The sequence below is a fragment of the Emys orbicularis genome, chromosome 11, assembly GCF_028017835.1.
Source record: "Emys orbicularis isolate rEmyOrb1 chromosome 11, rEmyOrb1.hap1, whole genome shotgun sequence".
In the NCBI taxonomy this organism is placed as follows: domain Eukaryota; kingdom Metazoa; phylum Chordata; order Testudines; family Emydidae; genus Emys; species Emys orbicularis.
Genome location: NC_088693.1, coordinates 62,243,872 through 62,270,974, shown reverse-complemented (window position 1 = coordinate 62,270,974; position 27,103 = coordinate 62,243,872). Strand labels below are relative to the sequence as shown.

Here is a 27,103-nt window from a genome sequence, read left to right as displayed (position 1 = left end):
AGCTGTGCATCTCTCTCTCTCTATCAGTGTTATAGAGGGCGAACAATTTATGAGTTTACCCTGTATAAGCTTTATACAGAGTAAAATGGATTTATTTGGGGTTTGGATCCCATTGGGAGCTGGGTGTCTGGGTGTTGGAGACAAGAACACTTCTTAAGCTGTTTTCAATTAATTCTGCAGCTTCTGGGGGACGTGGTTCAGACCTGGGTCTGTGTTTGCATCAGGCTAACATGTCTGGCTCAGCAAGACAGGGTACTGAAGTCCCAAGCTGGCAGGGAAAACGGGCTCAGAGGTAGTCTCAGCACATCAGGTGGCAGTCCCAACGGGGTTTCTGTGACCCATCTCATCACACTATCATTCTAACTAGGATTAACATTACCTGAAGCATCTTTACTTATCACACAAAGACTAACAATCTTGCAGTTCCTTTGCGGGACTCTGTTGTCATGTTTACTGTTACCAAGAGAGGTTTTAAAAGAAACCAGTTAGAATTACAGCACTTTGTGTAATTTATCATGCACTGATGAGGTGCCAGGCAAGATACAAAGCCTGAAAATCCTCATCTTGATGTCTCTTGGATACCCAAAACCCCAAAATGTCTCTTGGAAATCAAATGCAAGTGCAGAAGTATCCCACAGGAGAAACATTCCTGGTCTATTGTGCTGAAATTTGTAAACTAGCCTTTGAAGTATAGTCAGCTCTGTTTACATCAATGCCTTCAGGAGCAACAGTACAAACATACTATACTTAAAGAGAGCCACAAGTTAAGTAGAACAGGTTCAGAGTGTGAATAAGATATTTGGGTAAATATATTCCTAAACCCTGATCCAATTTATTCATCTATTTGTATCAGAGCCATTACATACAGGCACTACAATCCTCTGTGATAACTACCCAGCTGTGGTACTCTGTATGGAGTGCCTGACCTCAGCTGCAAAACATAGGTTTTCACCAAGTCAGTGAAAGGATCAAATTCACTAGCTCAGACAGTAGAGGAAATTGGTAAACACTTTTATAGTCTACAAATCATTCACCATGGGAATAAGCCCTTAGAAGCCACCAACATGAATGGCCTATTCCCAAATCTAAAGTGAATTTAAGATTAGAAAATTCAAGTTAAAACATGGAATTAAAAATAAATCTTTAATAATTCAGATTTGCAAGTTACTTGTAAGAAACATACTGACATTTAGGCATCCCTGTAACAAACAAAACCTAAAAAATTACAAATCAGTATAAACTTACTGCACTGTGGGTCAGATCCATTGGTTCTATGAAGTACACATAGGTGCTATCTTCAAACATGCCACTGGAACATTAGAAAGAAAAAGGAAGAGATTTAGGACCAATACAAGTACTAAGGAATAATTTTAATCCAACAAATGGTCTTTGGTCAAATAAATCCAATTGTACTATTTAAAACTAGTGAACAAGCCATCATAAAAAATTCCAGTGGTAACTGGCAAAATATAGTAGTGATGCACATCTGCAAAATCAATTTTGTGCTAGACAGGATCCTTGGTAATGGAATACTTGACACAACAATGGAAAGAGTCAAGCTCTGATCTTGGTCGTTCCTAAAACACCAATTAATATGCAGAAGACAACAAACACAGCTGAGTTATATACACATAATCAACAAAGAGCTACTGGCCATATACTATCTTACATTATTTATTTACATCAAAAATAATAATCAAAAGACTGATTTTTCAAAATTATAATTCCTGGTATGACTGTACTGGAATCATAGTAATGCAGGGTTTCTCAAACTTCATTGCACCGCGACCCCTTTATGACAACAAAAATTACTGCACGACCCCATAAAGGGGAACCAAAGCCCAAGCCCCACTACCTGGGGTAGGGGGACCAAAGCTTGAGGGCTTCAGCCCCACTACCCAGCGATGAAGCCCTTGGGCTTTGGCTTCAGCCCTGGGTGGTAGGGCTCTGACTTTGGCTTCAGCCCCGGGCCCAACAAGTCCAACGCCAGCCCTGGCAACCCCATTAAAACGGGGTTACGACCCACTTTGGAGTCCCAACCCACAGTTTGAGAACTGTTGTAGTAATGTGAAGAGCTGAAGTCTGATTTTTGTTCATATTTCTGATCTCTTATTTGTTTTAATCAGCCACCTTGATTAATTTATTTCTAAGTATTTACAATCTGCAAGGGTTTCGCTAGACAGCACCAAAAATTTCTAGTATCCCTGGTGCTTAAAAAATTAATTAATAGCAGTGGTTAAAGCCAAGTATACAGAAGGTAGGCTCTGTACTGTACAAGCTTCCCCACTTTGTCTTGCCAATGCACCTCACTCCTGACACAGAACATTTCTACTATTCCAGTCCTGAACCTGTCTTGAGGAAGAAACTGCAGAACACTGAAGAACTAAAGGGAATAGAAAAAAAAATCAGAAGATACAGAGAAGCTATCAATCAAAAGCTAAAATCCATAGACAGGGCGGAGGATATAAGCAGTTTAAAAAACTGCAATGCCAATGAGAAACTCCTTAGCTGAGCATGGTCAGCAAGGCGTTCACAGAGAATACTCTAGAGGAGTCATTGAGATACTAGCCACTATTCTTGAAACAAGACTGGTCTGCCTGTACCTCAGGATGCCAAAAATCTTTGAAAGCTTGGAGAATTTCAGTCTGTCTCATGCCAAGAGATGAGACCCAAGGACAGGAATCCAAGAGTAGCAAGCAGTTAATATGGTCTCTTTGGAGGAATGAAGATTTGCACTCACTTAAGTCCATTACATGTTGAAAGGGCAGCTTTGGAGTTTTGGACACCTCTGATGTTTCCATGATAGTAACAGTGCTCTCCACCCTAAAGATGTTAAAGAAAAAAATAAATACATTAAATTATCATTTAATTATCATTTAATTCTAACTGAAAAATTGATCCTACACACCAAGTGAAGAAATTTAGAGGAAAGAGTCCGTTACATTAACAACCACTGAGTCTCCTCATCACTAATAAGGGGGAAAATATACTGTGCCTAGACAAAAGTACATTACTTATTTATATCTGGCTTCCAGCCATAGCAAAGATTGGTCTTTCCTTACTTAAACTCACAATGCCATTAATTATTTTGTTTCCTTAAAGAGCAATTTCCCTTTCAAAAATTATTCTTTAGATGTGGTATTATGGGGGTCCATATTTATGATTTCTCAGTGATGGCCAGATCAAAACTGTTGAAATTACAAGTCCTTTTTTTTTTTTTTTTTTTAAACAGTAACCCACATCAGCTCTGCCTGGAATCTGAAAGTCAAATTTAAGGTTGTCTTGTTAAAAAGTCTTCAAGAATGAAACTTTATATAATGGGAACTTTAATTAAACAATATGGTTGTTGATGCATGACTAAGGAAGAAAATCCAGCTCAAAAACTCAGAACTGTATTGTCTCTACTATGCAAACTGAGGTAAACACAAGTAAAAACTTGATTTTGACATATTAAAAGACGTGATTGTAAAACAAACAAGGAGCAGATCATTTGACTAAGAAGATGATATTTGTACATATCAGTAGACCATACTGAGACAAAACCCAGACCTTAAATAAAATATATTAGTAAAGAGACACAAGTATGTTGGGCACTTCATAGACAGATATGAATGCAAAGTCCATGCCTCAGAGAACTTACAGAGTAAATAGTTAACCTTCACACACGAGGGGAAGCAAGAAGCAAGACAAGAAATGACTATATGAGCTTCATCCACGACAAATTTGTTCTGTTCTCCTTCAGCTCTGCCATAATCATGGCCAAACAGCACTATTTCTTCAATTTCATTGATGAACATGTGCACAGTCTCCATCACCTATTTTGCCACCATCTACTTCCTCTCACATAAACAGAACTTTTTTTCCCATCAGAAAATTTCTGAAATTTTTTTTAGCACTTCCTGATCAGCTCCAATTAGTACACAGTTTTAACTACACTAATACATACTACTATTTCCATAGGAGCACTGCCTCATTCCATGCACAGAATGGTGCTCTGGAAATGAGGCACTTCTACTGTCACTCTTCAAAGACTGGACCCAGGCCTCTTCCATGGCATAACGTATAAAATATGTGGACAGATTGTGCTTGCCCCTAATTTGGGTGCCCAGTGATGGGGAGGATGTAAGAAGTTTCTTCCCAAATTTGCAGGGCCTGAATAAAGGCAAGATAAAATTGAGTAATCTTAGCTGGAAATTAAGACCTTTTATTGTTGGAGAATATCAAATAAACTCAGGGGACAAAAAGAAACCCCACTAGAAGCAGAATGACATAATAAGCAAGAGGGAAATATGGGAGCCAGCAACAGAGATAGAAATAAATGACAGAAATATTGTCAAAATATTCTTTGGTGTTAAAAAACACAGTCTCCGTGACAATATATAAATGGTCTTCTTCCTTGTCCCAAATCCTTTCTATTTAATTTCTGTATGCTGTGAAAGTAGAGCAGCACTGTGGTATTAATAAATATTTAATTTTGACTGTAAGTAGTCAAGTCTTTGAAAAGAAAAATTAAAACCTTTAGAGTACCCTATGGATTCTATACTTTAGGCAACTGCAAAAATACCAACACATTACTAGAACAAAATCTATATCCCTTATCTATAGTTTGACAGGCTTAAAATCTAATTCTATCCTTACTACTGAATAGCAAAATTACTAATCCCTAAATTACAGTGAGCCACGCGAGTCATTTTTTGATGGGACTGCTAGAGGCTTAAGAGACTGTTCATTGTGAATAAGGGTGGCAGAATTTAATTTCATGTGAATAGTTCAATTCAGTAAACAAGTACAGTGCACTTGATTTTTATTATTAGAAGGCTGGCAGCAAGAGCAAACCTAGAAACCATTCAGGCCTTATATACTTACATTGAAAACATTAGTCTCAATTTAAATTTTTAAAGAGAGTGAACATGTAAGAGAAAGTGCTGAAGAATTTAGAAGCTTTCAATGCCAGATCCTCAGCTAGTGCATGTCAATGTAGTTCCACTAAAGGCAATGGATTCATGCTGATCTACATCGTTAAGAACCTGGCCTTTAATATCTGTCAATAACAATCCTAGCTATAATCAAAAAAGTGAAAAAAAAGTGCTTGCAATAGTTTTATTGAGAAAAGTGTAAATACAGTGCAGTCACACTGCTTCTTCCAATTGTTCTAACCTACCATGTACCCTAAGGAATCACCAGGCATATAATACTTTTTAGTGAACTGTAAACAGCAGCAGCAATTTGTATCTTGTTTACTTTATGAAATGTTCTGTTCAGAATCTGGAACAAGTATAGCAGAACCTTTACTGTGCACAATTAAGTTCATGTATTCTAATAAAATTAAGTAAATAACCATTGTTACACGACAGTTACCCATATATGCGTTATGCACTGGCCTGTATTCTGGAGTTTATGGAACTAGGCTTATTTAAACAGTTCTTCCTAAGAGCTAAATTGTGATTATTTTACTAACACAAGTAGTTCCAAGAAATTTAATAAGATTACTCATCGGAGTGAGGAGATCACAATTTGGTCCTGGTTATTTTCATCCCTATAATAAAGCTATATACTGTAGTTCTAGAAAGAGATGGTTTCATCGAGATTTCACTTCTCTATAGTCAACGAGAAATAAACAGTTTGCCATTCATCAAATATATCTAAATAAGACTGAGCAGATTAAAAAATCCCTAAAGAAGTATATTTTCTTTACTTCTGTTAATTATGCCTCTTGTGGACCATGTGACCTCAAGAGCACTATTAGTGTTTCTAAGTCAATCAACTCAGAAAATATCCTTCAGAAAGTTTGGATCTAATTACTGCAGCATGCAAAGGTGGCCCATTTGCTGAGTCTAAAGTTCTAATATAATCCTCCAGTTAGACTCATGATTCAGCAACCGCAGTGCTCCTAGCTGGTGCTGCAGCTGACAGTTGCTCGAGTCTGTGTAAAAGCCAGAAGGGATTGTTTTCTTGCTTCCTTTAGCATTTTTGCCTGCTCTCCTGAGTAATGTCTTAACACAACTAAGCAATTCCCTTGATATACTGCATGAAATTATTTTTTCCAACGAACAGGGTATAAATTGATACATTAGAATAAAAGCTACTATATTTGAACTCTACTTAAGATCCCCAATGAGGAGGGCAGATTAAGAAAATGGACATACAGCAACTGGACAAATAGCAACCACATAAAGTGTGAAATTCACCCTGGTTTTGAGGGCGTAAAAGTAAGACTCACATGTTGTGCTATCCTTCTGGCCCTCTGAACAGAGACAAGTTTCATGAATAGTGACTTGCAACTTCTACGATACTCTGGCATTTATAGCGATTTTAAAAGTCTAAGAGCTCAGTTAACTTAAACAAAGACATTCTTGCCTTAACATTTATTTTATATCCGTCCTTTCTTTCTGCTATTCTACATCCCAGTAATATAGTAATCATCCCTTGTGCTATCTAAATCAAACAAAAACATACCTATTTTTGTTCCCCTGTCTCCTCAAAGGACTAGGTCATGCAATCCTCTCTCTCAGGGGCGAAATTTATCTCTGTCCAAAGCCTATGCACTGCTTAAATTCTACTTCAGCTCTAATTTGAGAACTTAAGCGGTGCATAGGCTTTCTGCTGACATTCTGAAGAAGGGTGAATTTCACTCCGTTTTTTTTTTTTTTTTCTGATTCGTGGTTTTATAAAAACTCTTGCAAAGAAAAGCCATTGCAAGTGTGTTTACTGACTTCCCATTACAACTTAGCCTTGCACTTTATGCGAAGTGTTATGTTTATGTGAAGTAAATGTTTAATGAAGAATTTAGTGATTGTGTCCTCTAGTGTGGGAGCAACTGAAAAAAATATACTTTAGAAACTGTAGCTTTCATCTTTGGCACTTTCATTTGCAGCTAATTGCCCACACATATTACAATTTTTCTCCTGTCATCTGCTGAAGAATCTTCATCAACTAGACGAGATCACAATTCCTTGATATATGTGGTAAATGCCTTTTGGTATTTGATAAATATTGTAAACAACACAGAAAGTTTGTGTTTTACTGCATTATCATTGTATGGGGGGAGGGGAGAATAAGTCTCTCTTATTTAATAGATATAGTACCTTAGAAAATTGTGGTTTTCCATCTTCATAGTGAATCTCCACATAATCAGAGGATAACAAATCACTGTAAAAAAAAAACAAAAAAGAAAGATTTTGTATGGTATTTCTTAAAAACAGAAACAAAAAATGTAGATGTAATCACTGTAATTTTATCATTTTAGCTGAAATCCTTGAATCATTTTTTTCTAACCTAGTAAATTAAAAGAATCAAGAAAGCTGTCTCCAGAAAATGGCTTGCTATTGCATTTTGAGGCAAGAAAGACTTTAGACTTTGGGGAATTTGACTCACTGGCTGAATTTCCATTATGTTAGTCTTACATTAGTATGATTTAATTTGCTTTTAATGTATACAGTAATTAAAATGAATATAAATTGACTCTATGAGTTTTGTTTCCACTGGATCTAACTGACCAATGTATGGTTAGTTTCATTATTGTTTTCAAATAAGTATTATATTTATTATTCATATCAAAGTAACACACAGATACAGTGCCTGTCCCAAGAGCTTGAAGTCTATAGAGAGAAAAAACATATTATTGATTATCTATTAACCTTAATCACCCCTCTTCCTATCTATTATATTAGTTCTTTACTCAACCTTCATCTACAAACTCAAACTATTTTAGTAACACTTTTAACATTTCTTTTCAAAGCCTCTAATATCCTGGCAGGACTCAACTCAACTCAATCTCACCCTTTATCCTTCCCACACTTCCTTGCCTGAAAACTCCTTCTCCCTCTGCAAAAGTCCCCATTCTGTCAAAGAGATGAGAAAAAAAAATAAAACACAGCCCTAATACTAGAGGGGATCGTGGGTATAGTGGAAACATGCTGGCTACTCCGACAGCTGAAGACTCAGCACTTGGGTGCCAGAGGGCTGGCTCCACTCATGGAAAGAGAGGCTTCTGCTTCATGTAGTGTTTGGGGGAGTGGGAGTGGCATTGGTCCTGGTGTTCCCAGACTGCCTGCTGTCACTGCCCAGCAGATAAGCAGGGAACCATAAATGGGTATTCTCCTATCTCCACTAGCCTTTGTCTCGGTCTCTACATATCTGGGACCATTTCAATGCCCCAACCACAACGAGTTAGAGCTCAATCCAACAAGACTTTGGGCACTTTGGCCCTGATAAAGTAAAGCACTTAAACATATGTTTATAGCACTTCTCACATGCTCAGTTATGCAAATTATGTGAAACAGTGCATCATATTGATGGACAGCATCCTGATCATCTTGCACTGTTTCCCAGTGCTAGCATCTCCCCAATGCCTGGCACATGTTCCCGCCTCACTGTGCCAGACAACACAGGCAAACAGCCTAGATAGTATCTGAGTAGTGTATCTTACTAGTGCTGGAGGGACATCAATATGCACTGCAACCTTTTTGAATCACTATGGAGAGGCTTAAACATAACTGTCTCTAGCGGTTTGTGGTCTGATTGTACTATTTTACAGGGTGACCATATTGGTAGAATCACTCTACCCCAACACCGCAGCCAATAATTCTTTTTCTAATTGGATGTACCCTTGTTCAGTTTCTACCAAAACTCTACTGGTGTATGCAATCAGCAGCTTCTGCAACATTGCTACCCTCAGTCCCTTCTTGAATGTATCACATTGTAGTGTCATTTGTTCTCCAAACTGGGAGTATTTTAACTTAGGGCATCTGTAATAAGTTTTTGCTTTCTTTCAAATGCTTGCTGTTATGGCACTGACCAGTCTCATTCCACATTCTGCCTTGAACGCTGATCTATGGGCTCTGTCACTGCTGCCAAATGAGGACAGAATTTAGATAGGACGTTTAATTACTACTCTCAGTTACGTCAGGGTGAGGCAGGTACTTGATCCAAATATAGAGGAAGACCAAAAGGTGCCCCTTACTCCATCTGCCTCTCCTAAGCACAGCTCACGGGAATGCAGAATCTGGTCATCATCTGGGCCTACTGGCCAGAGCACTCTCTTCGCACAGGATACATATGCAAAGGCTTATAAATTCAGTTTGTAGTGTCTCAGAAACGTAACAAATGAGGCCCAAACTGCAACTCTGCAGATTTTCTCTACCAAAGAATGTGTCCATTGCAGATGTTTTGGATCTGGGCAACATGAAGGGAAGACACATTCTTGGCAAGTATGAAAGGACCTTGACTATTAAGCCAGGGAGTATTATCTTTTCATCATGTAATACACAGAGTACTGTTCTTCACATATTCTACTAGCAGAGGTAGTGATGACTATGAAGCAGATTTTGTTACAAAGAAAATAATGGATCTATTGAATTCTAGGGCTCAACAGGAAGAGCAGTATATGCCTGAATCACATGATTCAGGCCCCATCCAAGAAAGATCAAGACATGATTCCTAATCCTGAAAGACTCATCCTCCTTTAGTGCCATGAATAGAATGTAAATGCTTCATATCCTACAGTAGAACCTCAGAGTTACAAACAACAGAGTTACGAACTGACCAGTCAACCACACACCTCATTTGGAACGGGAAGTACGCAATTAGGCAGCAGCAGAGACAAAAACAAACAAACAAAAAATCAACCAAATACAGTATACAGTTAAACATAAACTACTAAAAAAAAGGGGGGGGGAGCAGCATTTTTCTTCTGCAAAGTAAAGTTTCAAAACTGCATTAAGTTAATGTTCAGTTGTAAACATTTCAAAGAACAACCATAACGTTTTGTTCAGAGTTATGAACATTTCAGAGTTATGAACAACCACCATTCCCGAGGTGGTCGTAACTCTGAGGTTCTACTGTACTCTGAAAGGCCAGAAGGGCTGTCCTCAATGCTAAGAAATGTACGTGTTTCCTATCTGAGCTGGACCAAGTTCCCTCAGCTATAAGGTATTCCTGATCACATCCATTTTGGTGATTTTTTTATTTGGAATAGTGAATTCTGTCTTTACAGTCAGACTGGATTTCTAGAACTACCATTTAATGGAATATCAAACTGTTGGGAACCCAAACCTTCTCATTCATTACATTTGTAGAGTGATTCTAGACCTGGAGCATAAACCTCATCAGTTTCCTCATATGTAAACTGATCTCAGGAAGTAATCCTGTGCACAAGACTATGAGACTTGCCATTTGGAAAGCCAGCCTAATGGGAAGTGCTCCTGAAGCTTTGGTTGATTCAAGTGTGAATCTTGTTGATTGTCTTCTCTGTGTCATGATCCACAGGCCTTGAACCCAAGTCCGCAGGGTTCACAGGAGCAGCCATGCTCCAACCCTTCACTTGGCCTGACTACTGCTTACCCAGGACCCAGAGGATCCTTCTGTGGCTCATTCGAATGGGCCTTCCACCTCTAGGCAGATAATCAATCACTGCAGGCCCAAGCTGCACAGCTGATGGGGGAAACCAGCAGCAGCAGGAGCAAGTGAAGCAGCTTAGTGCTGAGAATGCTGTGCTGCAAGCACCACCTGCAGTGCCCTGCCCTGAACAGGAGCCTGAGAAACCCTTGCCTGAAAGGTTCGATGGGAACTGCTGGTGGTTCTGAGGCTTCATGAACCAATGCCACATTCTGTTCCTGATTTATACCTCTGACCAGTTCAAGGTGACCTTAGTAATCAGCCTACTGACAGGAGACATTTTAGACTGACTCTGCTGGAAGGCCATAGCCCAGCCCAGGGCTTTCTTCAGTCGATATCAACCATCTTATATGCCCCACAATAGAAACTGTTGTTGCTTCCTGCCAGGTGTGTGCTCACACCAAGATCCCATTCCAGAAACCCTGAGGAAACACTTTCTCGGTCCTGGGAGGCCATTTCCTTTGATTTTCTGGTGAAACTACCAAAATCCAGTGATTTCACGACCATCCTGACAGTAGTGGATTGCTTTTAGAAAATCGCTCACTTCATTCCCTTGCATGGGATTCCCCTCCACTGGGAAAACTGCTCGGCTCCGGATAAACAAAGCAGTCTATCTTCATGGCCTCCCGGATCATTTCATCTCTAGGGCCCTACCATGAAAAAACACATCATGAACAATGAAATCTGGTCTCCCTCATGAAATCTGGCTATTGTAGGAGGGTCGCAGTATTGACACCCTTACTTCTGAAGGCAGCACAGAGCTGGGCAGCTGGAGAGCAGTGGTTTCTGGCCAGACGCACAGCTCTAAAGGCAGTGCCACCACCAGCAGCAGCGCAGAAGCGAGGGTGGCATGGTATTGGGGGGGTCATCACTTTTGTGGGGGCATGGCTGGCCTTATGGGTGGGCAACCGCCCAAAGCGCTGGGGTCAGGGGGGTGCTGTGGTAACGCCCCCCTGCACAGCCAGCCCCAGGCTCCTTTAGCCCCCAAGTGCTGAGCCTGGAGCTGGGGAAGGAATGGGCTGGGGCACCCCAGCTGGGGGCTCCTTCTGTGCGCTGGGCTCTAGCCGCTAGTGCCACTGAGGCTGGGGAGGGACAGGACTTTCTTTTCCCCTGCACAGGCTGCTCCCGGGGCCAGATTAGACCCACCTCTGGGAACTCCTCCAGCTGCAGGAAGTTTCACGGCTGCTGGCTGGGAGCCCAACTCTGAAGGCAGACTCACCACTAGCAGAAGCACAGAAGTAAGGATGGCAATACCGTGACCGCCTCCAATTGCCTTGCGATACACATACCCCCACGATCTCCCTTTGGGTCAGGACCCCCACAGTTATAACACAGTGAAATTTCAGATTTAAATATCTGAAAACATGAAATGTACATTTTTTAAAATCCTAGGACTGTGAAATTTACCAAAGTGAACCGTGAATTTGGTAGGGCCCTAGTCATCTCTGATTGGGATCCCTAGTTCACTATCTGCTTCTGGCACAAGGCTCTGTGCCTATTAATTGTCTACATGCACCTGTCCTCTGCCTACCACCCTCAGTTGAATTGCCAAATGGAATGAATCAACCAGATGCCAGAGCAATACCTATGATGCTACACTAACCAGGATGACTGGTCTTATCAGTATTATCACATGCCAAGTTCTCATATAATAATGCAGACCACGCATCCACAGGCCACAGCCCCTTCTTTGTCAACTATAGGTACCGCCCTCAATTTCATCCACAATTACCGACCTCCTTCCCTAATCCATCAGCCTTCGACCTATACAACACATCCAAGAAGAGGTGAAAGGACACCCTGAGAAGGAAAAGAAGGACTACAAAAAGCATGCAGACAATGATAGGCAACAAGGCCCTGTCTAGTCTGTAGGACAAAAGGTATGGCTTTCTACAGAACACCTCTGTACAGACAGACCCTCTTGGAAACTAGACCACCAGTTCCTTGGCCCTCACCAGATTCGGCGACAAATCAACCCGATCACCTTCAAGCTCTAGCTCCCTTAATCCCTTACAGTCCACCCCATAGTCCATGTCTCACTCCTAAAACCCTACACTGAGAACACATTGTTCCAGAGAGCCCAATCACCACCTCCACAGGTCAGGAAGAATACATTGTCCATGAAGTTCTCAATTCTAAGGTCAAGCAGGGTAAATTGTGGTACCTGATCAACTGGGAAGGTTATGGCGCAGAGGAATGCACCTGCAAGCCAGCTGAGAATATTCATGCTCCCATCCTCATCCATAGAAGCACCCTGAGAAACCTAGGCCCAGAGGGCACCCCTAGGGGAGGGGTGCTGTCATGAGCCATGGGGCCTCGAATCCAGGTCCTCAGAAGCAGCCATGCTCCAACCCTCCACTTGGTGGCCTGCTGACTACTGCTTATCCAGGACCCATGAAGCCTGGCCTCATTTTGAAGCTCCATCCCTGAGGTCCTATTAGCAGAGTCCCAGAGCAGCAGATTGGTCCACTGGCCTTACGTAAGCCAGCAGCAGGAACAGGAAGCTGTCCAAACCACTGGGATCCACCCTGCTCCTGCTCCCCTGGCTTGACTTCCTGGCATCCTGACCTGGCTTGATTTCTGGCATCTGATTTGTGGCTCTGATCTCCAGTTTGTCTCCTGCCTCTGACCCCCTTGTATCCTGACCCAGCCTGACTCTCAACTCCTGTTTCATGACTGTGGACTTTGCCTCTGACCACAACCCAGCTATGACACTCTGTTGGAGAAACTCCAGCCTGGGATGTATATATTTTAACATCTTAATGTGCAATGTTTTTGGACCAGATTTAAACAACTCTTTACATTGACAATGAATCCAAGTTCCTGTAGGCTGACTAGCGCCCATTAAGTCACTGACTGAGGGCTAATAAGCATGTGATCATCTCCATGAACCAAGTTCAGAAGCTGACTATGGCACTGCATTATCAGCAAGTGCAGGATAGTGTCTGCCAAGTCTCCCAAGGACACTACAGCTTGTGTGGAGTTCAGGAGTATCTATCTTGTGCTTTGATTTTCTGATGAAGCGTTTGAATGGCTGTAAGTCAAGAATGGCTTAGGCTCTTCCGATTTTCTTCTGCACATTGAAAATTATGGAGCAAAGCCTTGAGAATTTCTTTTGTTTGGAAAGTAGTTCTAGGCCCCTATCCTGAGAAAACAAGCTATGTTTTGAAGAATCATCTGATGTTTTTTACAGACTGGTGGAAATAAGAGACTAGATGAAGGTGCTGGGTTTGGCTTCAGGTAACAACCATGCGTTATGTCCAAGATCCGCTTGTCTGATAGGGACATTTGGCATTCAGGTGAGAATTGTAAGACGTGTCTCATGAGTCTAGATCTGAGCAGAGCCTCCATCTCAGTAGATGTCATACTGATGGCTTAACAAATGTTGGAGTTGTTAGGTTTCTTTTGGCTTTCTCCAGGGTTACATGAAATAGTCTGATCCCAGTAAACTTTGAGGAACATAACATTTGCATGTAATGATTTGTAGGTTGTAATGATTTTAATCTCTAACATTCTACAAATTTAAGAGCAACAGCAGCATCTGTGTTCAGTTGAGTTGCTCCAAGGAGTCAGTGAAAGGTGGCCGCCCAGTTAAGATACTATCATCCTGCCATTGAAAGTACCCTCAGGTTGTGGACATGTTCTGGCTTTTCAACTGGTAAAAAGCTCCACGAGGAGACAAAGGCATCTTTCTGGAGTGAAGGCAAAAATCCATCTCTTTCCAAAATAGGTTCTCTTCATCCAAAAGCACATCATTGAATTACTGCTGAACCTCCACATTTAGGATTGATTATCACACCCATGTATACCTTTCAGAATCAAGTCTCATGATACTACAATTAGAGGAGTCATCTACAATGCATTCTCTGGTCATTTCCACTTCCCCACTGCTTAACTTTTGAGTTCATCACATTTCTTTATGTGCAATTACCCATCTTCCACAAGTCACACTGTTACTTGCCCACGGAAGATAGATCCCAAAGGAAGCTGACAACCAGCAGACTGGTAAATCCAGAATCCAAGGTCATTGCAGCATCTTGAGTCACAGATAGTGTTGGCTCCAGCCATTGCTACCTTCATGACCAGATTTTCAAAAGGAGACTGAGAGGAATAGCCATTGGTTCTCTAAGTAGAATATATTTTATGTCAATTGTCTTAGCAATAGCCAGGGTAGTATGCAAGTGCTGTCTACCCTCCCTCATCAATTACTCCAGCGGAGGGTGAACAGGCACTGCTGCTCTACTTTCAGGGGAATCTCGTTCCAAGTACCTTCATAGTTGTGAGACCCTCAGCAGTTTCCAAAGTAAAAAGGGGTGACCTTATCCACTATTTTCCATACAGTACCTGATCCACAAAAACTCATCCTCTGTAACATTTATGTGTTGCAGACTTTTGAGCCTATATAAAGGGTGGAAGAATCAAGGTTACCAAGGATTCATTAACACCAGGCTGTGTGAATTTCAATAGTGGCAAAATAGGCTCTGGTTGCATCACTTGTTCTAGCATCAGAGCTTCCTCAGTATTGCCTGTTGCCTGTATACTAATTTACTGAGTCAGGGTCATCACAAAGATATGGGACACTACAAAAATAACCTAGTTAAACGAAGACCAGACTAGTCAATATTTGCTCCTGTCCTTGGAAGCTTGAGAACTGGTCCACTGGTGCAAGTGTAACCCACTTTTAGGAAAGCCATTGTGGAATATTCATTTATTTAGCTTCCTGGACAGAGAGCAAATTCAGTCTAATTTAACAGTGTTAAACATTAATCGCGCTGAGGCTTACACACGGTAAAATAAAAAGCTTTTTCAGTAGTAGTTGGATTGCCAAGAGTACTTTCCCTGGCTTATCCAACTCTAAGCCAAACGTAAACATACCTGCACAATTTCAATTCTGGATAAGAGTATGTGTTACAGAAGTAATATTGGCATTTCATAAACATTATGAATATATGCAATTAATTTGACTAGCCTGAAATCCAATATAAATACATAAAACAACTCTGACTCTTGCACCTGAGACTTAAAGCTTCTGTATGCAGAGGTTTATCAATTAAAAAGTACACTGCAATATTACAATTGTGTTACACATTTACTCCTTAACAATAGTTGAAGCTGATCCCAATGTAAAATCTATGAACTTCTGTTATTAAGAAGGGCAGTCTCTTACCTTAGCACACAGAAATTTCTTTAAAAAATAATTATAACGTTATCTCTACAGGATACATTAACTTCATCTGCATGGTGTATAGCAATGACCATATAGGATGGGATTTTCAAAAATGTCTGAGGGTATTAGGCATCCAGTTCTCACTGACTTTCAATGGAAGCTGAGTATCTGACTCCATTAGCCATTTTTGAAAATCCCGCCAGGAGTCTTTAATCTTCAAAAGAAAACTTTTCCATATCATTTTGGAGTACTGCTTCCGGACTAATTTTATATCTCATATTTGTAGATGTAATTGGACTTTGTGGCGAGGGTCTGCTTGGTCTAACTGTTGAGCTTATAAAAATGCCACCGACTCCCGCTGGCATCCTACCTTTACCTGCTATGCTGCTGCTGCTTCAGATCAAACTGACCTGAGCACCACTAACAAAGTGGGTTTAATAATTTCTCTGAACCCTTTTTCTCACTACATAACTCAAATGGTAAAACAGAATGATACAAAGTGAAAACTTTGCATAAGGAAACAAAGGATCAGGCCACACACCCACAGAGTCATATTGAATCCATATGCATATATTAAGATTGCACAATGTAATTAGTAATTACACAGAAAAAAACTACATAAATAGAATGTTAAGGTTGCAAAGTCAAGTACTCAAAAGTTAGAAAATGTCAGAATTGAGGTCGCTCATGCAGCCTTAAGGGAGCCATGTTAACGCTCCACAGGCAACCATAGTTCTGGCATTTTCTTCAACTTTAAAACTATTCTTTTTAATGGAGGCGCATGTGTGTGTGTGAACGCATGCACAATTTCCTTGGGTTTTAGAATAACAAACTGAAAAAAATTATATCATGTGGCATTGACACCCAGATAGGCCATCATCATGGTTGTAACCTTCAAAGCCACCACACAGACTTCTGTCACTTGAACTAATGGAGTAACTGACAACATCCTCTATGTGGAGCAGCCACCAGAGGGGAAGAGACACATGCTTTGCTGGGGATTTCACAGATATTTGCTGATAACACAAATGTTGAGACTGAAGACTCTTTGATTCATTACTGTCTCTATGGGGAGTATAATCTAAATGGTTACAGACCCTTTCGCCCATTCCCCTCAAGCCTGATCCCTTCTACTCTCATTCCCTCCAGCCTGTTCCTGCCTCAGTCCTGTCTTCCCCCAGCCCCCAACCAACTCCTACTTCCAGCCTATTCATGTAGACAGTCCCAGTCTCCATTTCTCTGGACTCTTCATCACAGTCAGTCTTACTGCCCATCTGAGTCCCAGTCTTCCCCACTACCCTAGCTCCCAGTCCTACTTTCCCTCCATAAGCTCCTCATCCGAGTCGCCCTGACCAGTGAGCCCCAAACCTCCCACCTGCCTTCTCATCCCATCTCAGTCTCTCCATCCACCCCACACTCTTCCTAGTCTGAGACTTCCTCCTCAGACTCCTGGTCCCAGTCTCTTCATCCCATACCCTCACCGCTCTTCATCAGATCTCAGTCCCACCCTCCCCGCCAGCTCTGTTTCCACTCTGGTGTCCCAGTCTTCTTGCCAAGCCAGTCTCCTTCTACAGCCAGCTCCTAACCTTATCCCAATCTACTCTCCCCACCTCTTCTTCTCCCAGTCCTGTTCTTGTCCCCCTCTGCATTCCTCCTCCAGAACATGTGGGCCCAACAGGAAACTGGACACCTCTTGCAGTTGCTCCCTGAAGCCAAGGGCAAAACTGACCAAGCGTCTGGAATTGTGGAGTATCTCCTATGGCAGACCAACCTTGCCTCACTCAAGGTGCTAAGCACCACCAAATCAACATGTTAAAGCACCAAACTTTAACATGGATTGATTATACCAATACATTGATCAGGATGAAGGATGTCCCAAGGTGCTGAGGCATAACTTTGCAGCCTCTCCCATCAAATCTACATTGTTAAAAGTGGTACTGGCACAGATGGACTGTTTGACAACTAATTTAAAAAGAACAAAGCAAAGTACACACCATGAATTTACCTATTAAGTGTGACATTTCAAAGTTAATCATTTTTATTTATCCTATCAGAATGAAAATTGTCAGGATTTTTTTTTTTAATTCAGAAAAACATTTTTTTAAAAAATCCTTTCATAATTCCAATATGGCTGAAAGGATTTTGCTCAAAGTTTCAAAAATAAATTATGCTTCAAAATCAAGCAGGAAAAATTACACTGAAAAGGTAAATGTTAATACGTGAAATCAGGGAGTTAGAACTTTTTGCCACCTTAATTGTAAGAATCACTCTGGTCACAACCACATTTGGCAACAATTCAGGAGATGTATGTAGACTGATTCCAGAACAGAAAGAGAGAACATTAATGTGATGTCTTGTACCCAAACCAAACTGCAATCCAAATTCAGATTGGATGAATGAAGTAATGAGAGTGAGGAAGAGTTTAATTGCCCTGAACTTTTCCATATTCCTTGGACTTGTCCAGTTTGATTTTTGAGTCTTGTTCCGACTTGTGCTATCTTGCCTCACTACATCTTCTTTCTACCATATTTTATTAAATCACAAGACTTTGCCTTATAAACAATAAGCAAAATTAATTTCAAGAAACTAAAGATGGAGCCAGTAACAAGACAGGCAATATCTGTGACTTATTTGTGTTTCATATTATTTAAATTATGTTTATCTTAGGTACTAATAAATCAACTGATTGCTTGTGTATTTTGTACATGTTTCAAACTCAACACTAACGACAGGGCAGCCGGTTGTGAATTGCTTAAATTTTGTGAATTACTAAATAAGCAAACAAAAAACAGTTAGAACCAGGGATGTAAAAGGTTAACTGGTAAGCATAGTCTTACCGGTTAATCAACTTAACTGTTAACCCCCACGCCAGCCGGAGCGGGTTCAGCCGTGGTGCTCGGCTGGAGCGGGCCCAGCCCCAGCCACGCCAGCCAGATGGGCCCCAGCCACTTAAACAGTTAGCCGTTTAAACAACATTTTAAATCATTTAAACTCTTAACTTTTTTAACAGTATTTACATCCCTAGTTAGAACCAAAGATAATTCACAAAATATGTTTTGTTGACTTGACAACAGGAGCTTAACCAATATATCATACTAAAAAGTGAAGTAAGTAATGAGACCTTGCTATAAAATTTTGATACTAGAGCTTTAAGTGGAGGGAGCCAGAACCAGATACTGATCCCAATATAAACATTTTGTGCCACTCTGGCAGCACCAACCACCCTTATAACTGACTTAAATGGCTACATGGGGGTTCTCCTAAGTATGGCTAAATTCCTGGGTGTGGAGATGTGTAGCCAGTCCTAACCAATCCCTCCCGGCTCTAGCATAAGTGATGTGGTGGGGGCCTGCCAGGTCATGGGACGTGGCCAAAGTGATGATGTATTCTGGTACTTACAGCTGTGGAATGGCCCTTTGGGGGCTATTTAAACTGGGTGTAATTTAGAACAGCCCTGAGTTACTCAGTCCTGATCTGATTAACTTCTATAGCTTAAAAAAAAAAAGTTCTCAAGCAGAAAGACTCTCTGTAGCCTAGTCTCTATTATCAATCCCAACTATACCCAGGTATACACTTTGCTGAAATTAGATTGTTCTTCTTGAAGTTTATTACTGAACTATGCTTCCACTATGTATTTATAGTCATCTCAATTTTGGTTGCTGCCTTTGAAGCTACTCTGACAAGAATGTCATCCAGGAATAGTACTGCAGACAAATTCCTTGTGATCTCAAACAATAATCAGCATGAGTATTATTTTCATATATTCTATGCAAGTTGTTTATAGGCCAAATGGTGGTGTTTTGTATTAAAACTGTGGGTTTAAAAAAAGCAAATGTAAGAAATTACTGGAGACAGGGATTAACTGAAACCTCCAGATAACTTTTACTAGATCTGTGAAGTCCCTTAGTATTATTAGTATTATTACTGTTCATATGAATGATGCTTCCCTATAGAAGCCTGCATAAATGGTACATCCATTTAAAATCACTTAAGATCTAGTACAGCTCTGACTCTTTCTAATTTCTTCCAAACCACAAAAAAGCTCTCACCCACCCCCACCACCTTCCCCTCCCCCCCACAATTATAGGTTACCAGAATAAAGATGAGAAATAACTTCTTCCTTAGTGCCTGAACGAAAATGAAAGGAGATATGTACATCAATTCTACAATCTCAAAATCTGATAAAATCCTTTATAGTATTTTTGTGGATAATGTTCTAGCCACTCTTGAATAAATCCTGATAATCTTCCCTCATTTGAGAGGAGGTACTGAGAGGGAGTCAGAGAATCATGTTTGACTCTCATGGATGAGGATGCATTGCCAGATTCTTTTCTACCTCCTGTGTGATCTCTGTTTAAAAGCCAGTTTCTCCTCTGAAACAGTTTGGGGAGTAGGGACATGAAGAAATTCGTCCTTTATTTATGCTCGATTTCCATTTTTTGAGGAGGAAGAAGCATACTTCTCAGTTATGTCAGCAGTCACATTCAAAGTGGCAGCTTGAATGGCTCTTCAGAATGCTTGAATGGTTCCTCAGCATCTCTTTAATGTGGATGTCAGCTTGCCATAGCTTCCACCACGGATTTCTCTCCTTGTGGCAGGACTGGGAGGCCATGGACCCTAAAGTATATCTCAGTTAATCAAAGGAGCTAATCAAAAGCATCTGAAAAAATTAAACTGTCAGAGATATTTTATAATAATGAATCTTGAGCTTTCATTTTTTGCGACAAGAAGTGCCTCGATGTCATTGCACTATGACAGAACTGCTGTGGAAAAGTAAGTGACAAAACTGACGTTTTAAGAGATACTATAGCTGCCTCAAAATTGCATCTTAATTATTCCTCTACTCTTCTGTCTGCTGGATCTTTAGCAGATGGAAAAAAATTCTCTGTGTGGGAATCACCTTATCTTTAGCCAGGTCTACAATTAGGCTTGACAGGATTCGATTTAAATTGACAGATGTCAGTAAGCACTGATTTCAGCTGACACGCTGAAATCAACGAAAAAATATATACATCAGTAACAGCTGGTGTGAAGGAGCCTCCCTCCAGCATCTAGCACTTGCAGGATTCAGGTGCCACTGGCACTGTGGCAGCACAGAGAGCCCTCTGCAGCCCCCCTATCATGGGACTACCTGAGCGGGGCTGTGACAGTAGATCTGCAGAGAGCTCCCTGCATGATCACCGGGCCAGTGACACTAGATCCCTGCAGGCACAAGGTGTGGCGAAGGCTGTGGTGTTTGCAGGGCAGAGCAGAGATTCCCCCTGCCAAGGCTGTGAGGACAACGATGAGCCCCTGGCCATGGAGGGGCCACCCCACTGCTGAATGGCTCCTGCCCAAGGAGAGAGCCATTTAGCAGTGGTGTAGCCGCCCCATAAGCTAGGGACTCATGCTGCTCCTTGCAGTCCTGGCCAGGGGTCTCTGCTCTGCCCCATCAGGACCACAGCCTTGCTCCACCCCTTGTGCCTGCAGGGTTCCAGTGTCACCAGCCCTCTGGCGGCACAGGGAGCCCACTGCAGCTCTGCTCACTCACTCACCAGCCAGGAGTGAAGCGATATCCCTCGGCAAACCTGGTCAGCAGCAGGGTGGCCTGCCCCACAGCCAGGGCTTGCTCTCCTCCCCTGACCAGGAGTGTCTGCTTCATGTGACCAGAGCACAGCCGCCCCTGGACCTTGCACCTGGGTTTCTTGGCCCCTTGGCCACACACAGAGCCCCCTACAGCCCCACTACCAGGTCTGCCCTGACCCCAACCCTTCCCCCTTAATTTCTTACAACTGTAAAAACTGAAATAGTTGTTAATTTTTTAAAAAAAACAATATTAATTGTCAAAATTGGAAAAAAATAAAAATAAAATCTGCCATGCCTAGCTATACCATATGTATGCACCTTTGAAATTGTGGACAATTCTGATTTATCCATTTGCATTTTATTAAATTTCATCAATGTCTGAAGGCATTAGCCTTTCTTAATATGTTCCCATTGAATACTATTTACCAAAGTTTAAATAAGATGTTTATATTTACAAAGAGAAAAGAAACCTTTAATTTTTGTTTCTTTTCCTCTTCCAGGTTTGACTGAATTCCCAACATGTTCTCAACCCTATTATTATTTATTAGCACGGCTGTCGATTAATCACAGTTAACTCACGATTAATCACAATTAATTTTTTTGAGTTAATCGCAGTCTTAATCGCACTGTTAAGCAATAGAATACCAAGTGAAATATTTTTGGATGTTTTTTCTACGTTTTCAAATATATTGATTTCAATTACAACACAGAATATGAAGTGTACAGTGCTCACTTTATATTATTTTTTTTATTACTAATATTTGCACTCTGAAAATGATAAAGAAATTGTATTTTTCAATTCACCTCATACAAGTACTGTAGTACAATCTCTATCATGAAAGTGCAACTTACAAATGTAGATTTTTTTTGTTGTTGTTATATCACTGCACTCAAAACCAAAGCAATATAAAACTTTAGAGCCTGTAAGTCCACTCAGTCCTACTTCTTGTTCAGCCAATCGCGAAGACAAACAAGTTCGTTTACATGTAGGGACATAATGCTCCTCGCTTATTATTTACAATGTCATCTGAAAGTGAGAACAGGCATTCGCATGGCACTTTTGTAGCTGGCATTGCAAGGTATTTACATGCCAGATATAAAAATTCTATTAAAGCTAATGTTAAAAAAATTATATAATACACAGATTGAGAAAAGAGTCTGTACATCTGGGTATAGTGCTTACATTATACACAAATACAAAGTTTGTTTTGAAAAGTAATATGATACATAAAGTACATAATCAGCAATAACCCAAATTTAGGTGAACAGATTTAACAATACAGTTTAGAAATATTAGAATCCAAATATTCGGATACATCACTCATGAAAAGTTGTACAGAGATTTGGTTGTGGAAAGCAAAATATATCAATGAATGGAGATTGTCCCTCAATAATTGAGAATTTAGGGTAGGTTGTCCATTTAGAAAATACAATCCATGAGAAAAGTATTTCAGTTACTTTCCTGACTGCGCTTCTCATCGGCACTCCAGCTCATCCCTTCTGGTATTGCCGATGTCCGGTGATGTGTTCTATGTAGATGTCCCTCGACCATCTGATGGCGTCCGACACCATCAGTTGCCACATCAGCCAAGCATAGCATTGACCGATTCCGCATTCTCTCAGCACTTGCTCATTACTGGGGTCCCATGCGCCCAAGGCTCCGACGATCAGTGTGTGCGTCTGAACCTGGTAACCCTTAGCTCTCAATGTTTCAGCCAGAGGGGCGTATTTCTCCACCTTTCGAGCTCGGGCATCGTGGAAGGCCGGGGTCCTGTTCTTGAAGGGCACTGTGAAGTCCACCATGGCAATCTTCTTCCGGTCCTCGTTAGTGATAACGATTTCTGGTCGCAATTACCTGTCGGTTCCAGGGATGGCGGAGTTTACGGCAACCTTCCCCATGGGTGGCGGGATGGCTCTGACCAGTCGATCTTGGATGGCATTGTGTCGCAGCTGCCAAGCTCTCCAATGGCGCTTGCAGCTACAGAGGATGTGGGGTAGCGTCTCGTTGGCATAGCCTCACTTCCTGCATCACTTGCCCTGATTCCCATTGTGGACGCCTCCATTCAGTGGGACGCAGATAAGCTGGGCCCTGTAGATGAACCTCCAGTCTGCAAATCAGGTGAAGCTACCCCTGGGGAGGAAGTGGTTGCTGGCGTCCCACTTGCACGTCACCTTGAATGCCTTGCCCTGGTCCGGCTTCCGTTTCAGGTTTTCCACCTATTGGCAGCGGATGGCATCCTTCAGGGTCCTCTCCAGCATTGTTCTAGCTCTCGAATTGATAATAGTGTGATCTGTATTCTTCACCTGTTGCACCAGGACTCCCAGCTCCTGGCGTTCCTTGCACCACGTCCAGTGGCAGCCAATACGCTTCTCCAGTTGTTGCGCTGCGTTGCAGGCACGAGTCAAGAGCAAAGCAAAGTAGGTGGCGACATCTTGGTTGGAGGGGGTTCTGGCGATTCACTTCTTGACAGCATCCTACAGAGCACTCTCCGCGATGTTTCTCACCGTGGCATCTGGGCACGTCAGAAGGCGTGAGTGATCACGGCAACATCGCACAGATCACCCATTCAAGGGACGTTGGCGCTGCCCTGTCTGTGTGAGATGTACACCAGTTCATTGCTGGGGAAACATCCACTGCTGGATGGTGTTGTCTGCCTTGCTAAGAGGTACCTTCACCACGGCAGATCCCCTCAGGACGAATGAGGTATGGGGGATCAGGAAGGTGTTCAAGGCATTGATCTTCTGGTCAATTCTGGCCACACCTCGTAGGATCTCCACAATGGTATCCTCAGGTGTCTGCTGGACGCGGAAACCCATGGGCAGGCTGAGATGTTGGTACACTTGCCCGTTCTCGAGGAAGATCATGGGTTCACCCTGGATCTGAAACGGCGTCTCCTGGACGGAGTCCCTTCTACTGCCATCGATATAAAGGGATGCGCGCTTCCTGGCATTGAAAGAGAGTCCCATCCAGTTGTCAGCCTGGCTGGTGTTGTCAAGAATCTGTTGGAGACTCTCAGGGTTGTCTGCAATCAGGACCAGATCGTCTGCGTAGGCCAGGATATTCATTCTGTTGTCGTATAGATTGAAACCGCCTAGACTGCTGGAGATCGCTTGAATGAGCAGCTCCATGGCTAAGTTGAAAATGATGGGGCTCAGGGGGCAGCCTTGCTTCCCGCCGCTATGGATAGGAATTCCGGGCGTCTCTCCGTCCATGGAGCAGATGGTGGTGGTGCAGACTTCATACAGTTCCCGGACCAGTTGGAGAAAGTTTTCAGGTATCCCAAACTCTCGCAGCATAGCAAAAATGTGCTGGTGGGGCATCGATCCAAAAGCATTAGCCAGGTCAAGCCATGCTGTGGCACGTTGCCTCCGTGCTTTCCTGACCGTGTGGATGGCAGTCTGAAGGACAAAGTGTGTTCGTAGCAGCCTTCGCATGACATGAAGCCTTTCTGGATGGAGCTGACGACTCCTCCGTTCACCGACCAGTCTATGATCCTAGCCGTGAGGCAGCTGGCATACAGTTTGTACATGGTGGAACAAAGAGAGATGGATCTCCAGTTGTTAGGGTCGTCTCGCTCGCCTTTCTTGTAGATAAGCACCGTCATGGACTTCTTTCAGGAGCTGGGAGTACAGCGGAACTGTTTGCATTAGCTGAAACTGGCAACCGGGGTCTCGTTTTTTCAGGAAGTTGTAGCGAATGCCAATCTTTTCCTGGGGCTGTGTTTTTGGTCTTTGTAAGTCTGGCCTCTACTTCCCGTGATGTAAAGTCTTGTTCCAGGTCCTCTGAAAGTGAGAACAGGCATTTGCATGGCACTTTTGTAGCCAGCACTGCAAGGTACTTACATGCCAGATATGCTAAACATTCATATGCCCCTTCATGCTTCAGCCACCATTCCAGAGGACATGCTTCCATACTGATGATGCTCATTAAAAAATAATGCATTAATTAAATTTGTGACTGAACTCTTTGGGGAAGAATTGTATGTCTCTTGCTCTGTTTTACCCGCATTCTGCCACATATTTCATGTTATACCAGTCTCGGATAATGACCCAGCACACGTTGTTTGTTTTAAGAACACTTTGACAAAACGCAAAAAAGGTACCAATATGAGATTTCTAAAGATAGCTACGGCACTCAACCCAAGGTTTATGAATCTGAAGTGCCTTCCAAAATCTGAGAGGGACAAGATGAGGAGCATGTTTTCAGATGTCTTAAAAGAGCAATATTCCGATGGGGAAACTACAGAACTCAAACCACCAAAAAAGAAAAGCAACCTTCTGCTGGTGTCATCTGACTCAGATGATGAAAATGAACATGTGTTGGTCCGCACTGCTTTAGATCGTTGTCAAGCAGAACTTGTCATCAGCATGGACGCATGTCCTCTGGAATGGTCACTGAAGCATAAAGGGACATATGAATCTTTAGAGCATCTGGCACATAAATATCTTGTGACGCTGGCTACAACAGTGCCATGTGAACGTCTGTTCTCACTTTCAGATGATACTGTAAACAAGAAGCGGGCAGCATTATCTCCTGCAAATGTAAACAAACTTGTTTGTCTGAGCGATTGGCTGAACAAGAAGTAAGACTCCGTGAACTTGTAGGCGCTAAAGTTTTACATTGTTTTATTTTTGAATGCAGGTGTTTTTTACATAATTCTACCTTTGTAAATTCAACTTTCATGATAAAGAGCTTGCACTACAATCCTTGCAATGGGGGAATTGAAAAATACTATTTATTTTGTTTTTTACAGTGCAAATATTTGTAATAAAAAATAAATATAAACTGAGCACTGTACTCTTTGTATTCTGTGTTGTAATTGAAATCAATATATTTGAAAATGTAGAAAACATCCAAAAATATTTAAATAAATGGTTTTTTTTTAAATCACGCGATTAATCGTGATTAATGTTTTTAATTGCTTGACAGCCGTATTTATTAGACATGTTGAATAATACTAAGCTCTTATATAGCAGTTTTCAGCAGTAGATCTGAGAGCACTGTACAAAAGAGGTAAGTATAGCTTTCCCCATTTTATAGATGGGGAAACTGAGACAGAGAGAGGTGAAGTGATTTGCCCAAGATCACCCAGAAGTCCAGTGGCAAAGTCAGGAATAGAACCCTGATACCCAGTCCAGTGCTCTAACCACTAGGTCACACTCCCTATAGTCTTCCCTGGTTTTGCAAATTAGACGCATTCTTCCAGATGTAAACAGTTACACCTCTTCACTAGTGGAAGAAGAGAAAAATGAACAATAGAAATGGATGCTGTGTCTACTCTTTTAATTTTCTTTTTCTATTATCTTTATTTCATTAAGGTTAATAGAGTATTTATGTTTGTGAGAGAAAAAAAAATTGACTTGACCCTGTTGTCAATGACCACACCAGATTCTGAGACCGTTCCCATAATTTACTTTGGTAGTAGCCCTAAGCTGATTTCCTATTCCTGAAAAATTATGCCCACTTTCTTTGCCAATATGATAAGAAGCCATCTTAACAACTCTGGAGGAAATCAATACCATCAAATTCCCTCCATTAGTAACCCCAGATGGAATATTTAGAACAATTTTACTTAGGAGAATGTCTTAGGACCCTTGCTGTACTGGAAACATATTCACATTTTCCTCAGATGCCCTAGCAACACCAAAGCCTACTTATGAGGCTGACTCTGGTATTATTTTTGTAGTATCTCCGAGGTGTCCAGCCTCTTTCTGATGCTCTGACTCTAAATCCAAAATGTGTCAGATTTGGCAAGATGAATTCAGAGCCACTCCTATAAATTGTGAGGAAGGTAAGATTTGCGTGGGTGGGGCACTAGTTCTCTGACACACAATTTTCTCCAGTCTGAAAAATAAGTCCTCACAGCCCAAGTAAATTAGGCCTTGAAAGGCAGGTACAGGCAGCCTAGGCAATAGATTTTCAACAGCCTACAAAATGATATAACAATCCTCAGTTTACCAGCAGGTTATCTGTAA

General features: G+C 41.6%; 1 protein-coding gene across 1 annotated transcript in view; it reads right to left on the bottom strand.

The window, feature by feature from the left end:
- ADAM23 (ADAM metallopeptidase domain 23) overlaps positions 1 to 27,103 on the bottom strand; it is a 171,887-nt gene that overhangs the window by 109,595 nt on the left and 35,189 nt on the right. Inside the window, exons 4-6 of the mRNA XM_065413052.1 lie at positions 7,086 to 7,149; positions 2,741 to 2,823; positions 1,246 to 1,309 (exon numbers count right to left, since the gene is read on the bottom strand). Coding sequence (XP_065269124.1) covers positions 1,246 to 1,309; positions 2,741 to 2,823; positions 7,086 to 7,149 — 211 coding nt within the window. The remainder of the gene's footprint in view (positions 1 to 1,245; positions 1,310 to 2,740; positions 2,824 to 7,085; positions 7,150 to 27,103) is intronic.